The following is a 7,336-nucleotide window of genomic DNA, read 5'->3' as shown; positions in this document are numbered from 1 at the left end:
TTGAGGAGGTTGGTAATATTGGTGGAAACCCATTTGTGGTTAGTTGATGAAGATTGTGACTGATTTAGGTGAATATTGGTTGGTTGTTACTTGTTTATGAGACAAGAAATTTTTTGGGATAGTCCAAAAACAGGAAAAGCTATGTCCGATTTTCTGTAAAATACCGATGAGGCTTACTTGGGGCACTTGCTCCTAAGTGCAGGTCATGATCCTAAATTGGGCCATGACAAAGTTGGTATCAGAGCTTAGGCTTTAAGTCTCGAGACATGGAGCAATGTTTAGTAGAGTCTTATTCACGGGTATGTAGGCGCCCATACTTATGATCTTGAGGCTACTGAACATCTAGGAATGATTTCCCTTCTTTCATTCTTTGATAATGCGTTGAGATAACTTGAGATTGACTTTAGAGTATTTCTTTCGCAGATGGCTAGGACACGCACACCCTCATCTGCTGGACATGGTGATGGACATGGTACTACCCGGGGTGGCGGTTAAGTTGGGGTTCATCAAACTAGAAGACAGACTGCTCCTCAACCTGAAGTTGGGGACATGGGTCAACCCCAAGCTGTTATGCTATATCAAGTGCAAGGGCAGGGAGTTCAGGATGCTCCACCACCAGTGCCAACTATTGTGCCTAATGTTGCCTTACCTGCAGACGCAGTGGCAAGGTTATTGAATGTGTTAGAGGCATTGGTGCCTACTCAGGGCGGAAGTTCATCTCCTCAGGCTACTTTACAGACACAAGCACCTGCACAGACTCAGACTTTCGAGAATAAGGAAGTATCCCTACAAGAGTTCCTGAAATTGAAATCACGAAAATTCACAGGTTCTGATAGTTCAGCAAATCCTCAAAGTTTCTTGCATGGGGCACTCAAGGCATTATGTGCTCTAGGATGTTCTAGTGAGAGAGTCGTGGAGCTCGTAGCATACAAACTAGAGGATATGGCCAACACATGGTATGAAACTGTATTGGTAAGAAGGCCAGCAAGAGCAGCACCAATGACATGGGACGAATTCACTAAGTTATTCATGAATCATTTTATTCCAGACAGCCTAGTGCAAAAATATGTTAGAGACTTTGAGAGATTGGTTCAGACTCCATATATGGATGTGCCAACATATAATACCAAGTTTTGTAAGCTGGCTAGATATGCTCCTTACTTAGTGCCTACCAAAGAAGCTCGAATTTAGAGGTTTGTTGATGGATTGGTTGGTCGTTTTTACACTGCAGTAGCCCCACAGATGAAGACTTTATCCTATTCTGATGTAGTCGACCTTGCTAGAAAGATTGAAATCAAGGGACGTGATGAGCGTACAACTAGTGACTTACGTAAGAAGGCCAAGACAGGAGAGGCTCTCAGTGGCAGTTTTAGTGAAAATCGAAGAGCAGGAAATCAGGGACAACAACAACAGGGTTCTCAAATAGGGACACACCTATCTTCACAGTACACATACAGACCACATTACAAACAGGGTAATAGGGGACCATCATCTTCTGGACTTCATAATTTTGGGCAGATATATGCCACTACTCCAGTCTGCCAGACCTGTGGTAGATCACATTTGGGCCAATGTCGTGTTCTAACTGGAGAGTGTTTTCAGTGTGGCCAGTTGGGACATCACTTGAGGGATTGCCCTCAGCCTCCATGAAATTTCAACCAGGCTTTTATTCAGTCAGCTGCACCTACTCTGACTACTCGTAATACTTCAAGTGCCACAGGAACAAGAAATAGAGGTCGAGGTGTTGGAGATCGTGCTGTCGTGAATCAAGGACAAGGGAATGCTGGTAGAGGTCAGGCGAGAGTTTTTTCATTTACTAGACAGGATGCTCAGGCCTCAAATGTTGTGGTTGTATGTATTCTTTCTGTCTGTTCATTTGATGCACTTGTGTTGATCGATCCACGATCTACTCACTCCTATGTATCCTCGTACTTTGCTTTGAGGTTTAGTAGACAACCTGAGCTATTGAATGACCCTTTTCTAGTTGCTACTCCTATTGGAGAGTCTCTATTAGCTGAATACGTGTATCGTGCTTGTCACATTCGGGTTGAGGGTAGAGATACTATAGCTGACCTTATTGTACTTGATACGATTGACTTTGACATGATGATGGGAATGGATTGGTTATCTTCTTGATGTGCTATCGTCGATTGTCATGCAAATATAGTCAAGTTTGAGATACCAAACGAACCCAGTTTTGTTCTAAAAGGGGATCAGGTTTCAAAGAATTGCAAAGTTGTATCTTTTATGAAGGCTCAACGACTTCCGAAGAAAGGTTGCTTGGGTCTCTTAGCTATTGTGAATGACACAAGAAAGGAAACAGTTAGTATAGAAAATGTACCAGTAGTGAGAATTTTCTGATGTATTTCCTGAGGATTTACCAGGATTGCCTCCAGTACGAGAAATAGATTTTGGTATTGATTTTCCACCTGACACACAACCCATATCAATATCGCCATATAGGATGGCACCAGCAGAGTTGAAGGAGCTAAAACAACAACTACAGGATTTATTAGAGAAGGGTTTTATCAGACCGAGTATATCTCCATGGGGTGCACCAGTACTGTTCGTAAAGAAGAAAGACGGATCCCTGATAATGTGCATTGACTACAGGCAGTTGAACAAGATAACAATACGCAATAAATATCCTTTGCCTCGTATAGATGACATGTTTGATCAGTTACAAGGAGTTGCCCACTTTTCAAAGATTGACCTCCGTTCTGGTTATCATCAATTTATAATCAAAGATGAAGATATTTCTAAGACTGCTTTCAGAACTCGATACGGGCACTATGAGTTCCTTGTGATGCCTTTTGGACTGACTAATGCTCCAGCTGCATTCATGGATTTAATGAATAGGGTGTTCAAGTCGTTTCTGGATAGATTTGTAATAGTATTTATTGATGATATCCTGATATATTCTCGTAGCCAAGAAGAACACGATAATCATCTCAGGATTGTGTTGCAGACATTGCGAGAGTATCGGCTTTATGCTAAGTTCTCAAAGTGTGAATTTTGGCTAGACTCAGTATCATTTCTGGGGCATGTCGTATCCAAAGATGGAATTATGGTAGATCCTAAGAAGACAGAAGTTGTGCAGAAATGGCCCAGACCTACTTCTCTTACAGAGATTCATAGCTTTTTAGGCTTAGCAGGTTATTATAGGCATTTTTTGAAGGATTTCTCCAGAATAGCAGCGCCACAGACCAAGCTAACACAGAAAAATGCAAAGTTTCAGTGGACGGAGGAATGTGAGCAGATCTTTCAAAAACTCAAAACATGTTTGACAACTGCACAAATATTAGCCTTACCATCAGGTTATGGAGAATTTACAGTATTCTGTGACGCCTCGAGGGTGGGATTAGGATGTGTTCTCATGCAAAATGATCGTGTTATAGCTTATGCTTAGAGACAATTGAAAAGGCACGAGCAAAACTATCCTACACATGATTTGGAGATGGCTGCAGTGGTATTTGCTCTAAAACTTTGGAGGCATTACCTATATGGTGAAACTTGTAAGATTTATACTGACCATAAAAGTCTGAAGTATATCTTTCAGCAGAGAGATCTGAATCTTCGGCAGCGTCGGTGGATGGAACTACTCAAAGACTATGACTGTTCTATTTTGTATCATCCTGGAAAGGCCAATGTGGTGGCCGATGCATTGAGCAGAAAATCTATGGGGAGTTTGGCACATATAGCTCCTGTAAAGAGACTTTTGGCCAAAGATATTCAGAGACTAGAAGATACAAGTATCAGATTTGGTGTCAGGAATTCAGAGGCATAGTTGGCTTGTGATCAGGCTAAGTCTTCATTAGTTGAGCGCATTAAGGCCGCCCAATATAAGGATGAACGATTATGCAAATACAGAGATGAGGCCTTAGCTGGAAAAAGCAAGGATATGATTATTGAAAGTGATGGTGTTCTTCGAATGGGCGACTAGCTATGTGTAGCAGACGTAGATGGGTTGAGACATGCTATTCTTGAAGAAGCCCACAATTCTAGATACACTATACATCCTGGATCCACAAAAATGTATCATGACCTAAAGAAATTTTATTGGTGGGAAGGTATGAAGAAAGATGTTGCTAACTTTGTTTCTAGTTGTTTGACTTGTCAGCAGGTCAAGGCTGAGCATCAGCGACCCGCAGGACTGTTACAACAAATTGAGATTCCAGAGTGGAAATAGAAAAGAATTACTATGGATTTTGTCACCGGGCTACCATGAACCCTTAGAGGTTATGACTCTGTATGGGTGATTGTAGATCGACTAACGAAATCAACAAACATTTTGCCAGTGAAGACTATATATGGTGGAGTGAGGTATGCATAGATATTTATGAATGAAATTATCCGACTTCACGGAGTTCCAATATCCATCATCTCTGATAGAGGATCACAATTTACCTCACATTTTTGGAAATCTTTTCAAGAAGCATTGGGTACACGAGTAGATCTTAGCACTACATTTCATCCACAGACAGACGGGCAGTCTAAACGTACTATACAGATCTTGGAGGATATGTTGAGAGCTTGCATTCTTGAGTTTGGAGGTAGTTGGGATGCCTATCTACCTTTAGCTGAATTTGCTTACAACAATAGCTTCCAGTCCAGTATTCAAATGGAACCGTATGAAGCATTGTATGGTAGAAGATGTCGTTCTCCTATCGGATGGTTTGAAACTAGTAAGACTAACTTATTGGGACCCGACCTAGTACAAGAAGCTATGGACAAGGTCCAGTTAACCAGACTGATATTGTTTGCAGCTCAAAGTAGACAAAATTCTTTTGCTGATAAGAGAAGAAGAGATTTAGTATTCACAATTGGGGACAAAGTGTTCCTACGAGTCTCCCGTATGAAAGGTGTGATGCGGTTTGGGAAAAGAGGCAAGTTGAGCCGCAGGTTTATAGGACCATATGAGATACTAGACCAAGTGGGAGTTGTGGCTTATCGTTTGGCACTTCCTCCTGAGTTGTCTTTTATTCATCTAGTGTTTTACGTCTCAATGCTAAGAAAATATATATCAGACTCATCTCAAGTATTTGAAGTACCTACTATACCGATTGATGAGAAGTTGTCTTACGAGGAGGAGCCGATAGCGATTGTTGATAGGCAAGTAAGGAAGCTACGGTCAAAAGAAATTTTGTTCGTGAAAGTTCTATAGAGAAATCATACCGTTGAAGAAGCTACTTGAAAAATGGAAGATGATATGCGCGTCAAATATCCTCATTTATTTCAGTCTACAAGTATGTGCTTGAGTTAAATTTGGGGACCGAATTTTATAAGGTGGGAAAGATATAATAGCCCATAAATTTCAAACAAGGACAAATTGGTCATTTAACAAAAAAAACAAAATGATAAGGATTCAATAAAAAGGGCCGAAGCCCATTCTGTGGCAAAATAAAATAAAAAAGACGAAAGGGAAAAGGGGAAAGGGGAAAAAGGGAAAGAGGGTTTGCTGCTTTAAAACTCCAACAGAAGCTATAAGGAATCGGCAAAAATAACAAACCAGCTGGGAAGAAAGAAAAAAAGAGAAAAGAAGGAGGAAGAAGTTGGCGCAGGGCGTTGAAACCATAGCTATAACCGTTGAGGAATCTTAAGCATTAATTGTGTCTTACAGGTATTTCTTAAACTTCTTCTTCTGGTAGATTTTAATTTCGATTCTCACGATTGGAAGATTCTACAGAGTAATAGAAATTACACTAGTTCATTCACACAATTGAGAATTTTCTTCCTAAAAAATCAATAGAACTTTATGAAATTGGGTTAATAAATTATATGAATAGGTTGGAGTTGATAAATTAGTAATTACTCATATGTGGGTAAATATAATTCAGCGAATTAAGAGTCAAATATGAAATCTCGAGTGTTGGGTATTCTAAATTAGCTATGAATTAGCCTAAACATGAAAATTAATATGAGATAGATATTATGTAATTATAGATTGATTGGAGGAAGTTGTACGAATTGCTCGAGGTGAAGCATTTGGTATTTCGGCACGAGTACTGTGAGTAGTAATCTTACTGCAATTTGTGTTTTTCATAACTTGCATGATTTACACATAATTTTTAATATGAATATGTTACCGATCATTTTGAGTTGCATGTGAGACAAGTCTTTTACTCGATATGATACCGAAATAGTTATTTGACATGATTATCGTTATTTTAAATATTCTTGTTGTCACTAGATATGTTTTACCGTTACTTGAATTTACTGTTATCGAAATAAAATTTCATGATTTGATAAGAACCGAAATGCTCTTATATTGTTTTAAAATATTTTCCTATGAGTATATACGGATTACAGAGACAAGTATAAATGGGAGTAGACTTTGAAGGATCTCATAACTAACGGCGGGTTCGTTAGACCTGGTGCACCTTCTAATTGCCGATTACCATCATAGCCCTCGCTAGTGGGACGGTAGAACTAGCATACCGTTACTGATTTCTCTCGAGTAGGGACTACCGTTATATTTGACTTCTTGCGAAGGAGTCCACAGTTATACCGATTACATGATCCGTTCATTGAAACCTCCCAATTATGAATATTGATATTATACAGTGTCTACCGAGCTTATTACTGAACTATTGATTGAATTATATTACATGAAAACATGACGAGACTGAAAATTATTTATTGTTTCTGAAAGGGCATCTTTATGACACTTTCTATTTAATATACTAGCATATTTTCTGACTTGTCCCCAATAAAAACGGTTGTGGTTAAGTGTTATTACTCACTGAGCTAGCGACTCACTCCCCGCTATTTTTTTTACAGAGACAACAGTTGACGCATGCGAGGATTTCGTTAATTAGAGCGCACATGTTGATAATTCTTGGTGAACCTCGCACTTGTTCGCGTGGGCGGAGATTTTATTTATTGTTATGGTCTTTTCTTTGAACTCTTAGAGTCACTCCATAGTCATCCTTTTAGTGTCGTGAGTATTCATTTGTTGATATGGACTAGTTACTAGTATTATACTTTCTTTCCGTATTTTTAGAGTTGGTTTTGGTTTTATTATGTTGAGAAGGTTGGTAATATTGGTGGAAACCCGTTTGTGGTTAGTTGATGAAGATTGTGACTGATTTAGGTGAATATTGGTTGGTTGTTACTTGTTTAAGAGACAAGAAAGTTTTTGAGATAGTCCAAAAACAGGAAAAACTCTGTCCGATTTTCTGTAAAATACCGATGATGCTTACTTGGGGCACTTGCTCCTAAGTGCCGGTCATGATCCTAAATTGGGTCATGACATAAGTATTGGAGCTTGTTTTATAAATAAGCAGTTACATGTTTGGAAAAAAAGTATTGAAGCTTAAAACAATTGTTGAAGTAT

At 39.2% G+C, this 7,336-nt stretch overlaps 1 protein-coding gene and 1 long non-coding RNA gene across 2 annotated transcripts; both read left to right on the top strand.

The window, feature by feature from the left end:
* Positions 1–549: 549 nt before the first annotated feature.
* Positions 550–2,136, top strand: LOC138910548 (uncharacterized). Its single transcript, XM_070201790.1, has 3 exons — positions 550–1,135; positions 1,232–1,536; positions 1,663–2,136. Exons 1-3 carry the CDS (start codon positions 550–552, stop codon positions 2,134–2,136), a joined length of 1,365 nt encoding a protein of 454 aa, XP_070057891.1.
* Positions 2,137–5,318: 3,182 nt separating this feature from the next.
* On the top strand, positions 5,319–6,988 carry LOC104101558 (uncharacterized). The gene is made up of 3 exons (XR_011415849.1): positions 5,319–5,620; positions 5,944–6,007; positions 6,781–6,988. It is a non-coding gene; the product is annotated as an uncharacterized lncRNA (long non-coding RNA).
* The last annotated feature ends 348 nt before the right edge of the window (positions 6,989–7,336 follow it).

The sequence above is a fragment of the Nicotiana tomentosiformis genome, chromosome 4 (genome assembly GCF_000390325.3).
Source record: "Nicotiana tomentosiformis chromosome 4, ASM39032v3, whole genome shotgun sequence".
NCBI lineage: Eukaryota > Viridiplantae > Streptophyta > Magnoliopsida > Solanales > Solanaceae > Nicotiana > Nicotiana tomentosiformis.
The sequence above is the reverse complement of the archived record's forward strand: the minus strand, read 5'-3'. Positions and strand labels throughout refer to the sequence as shown.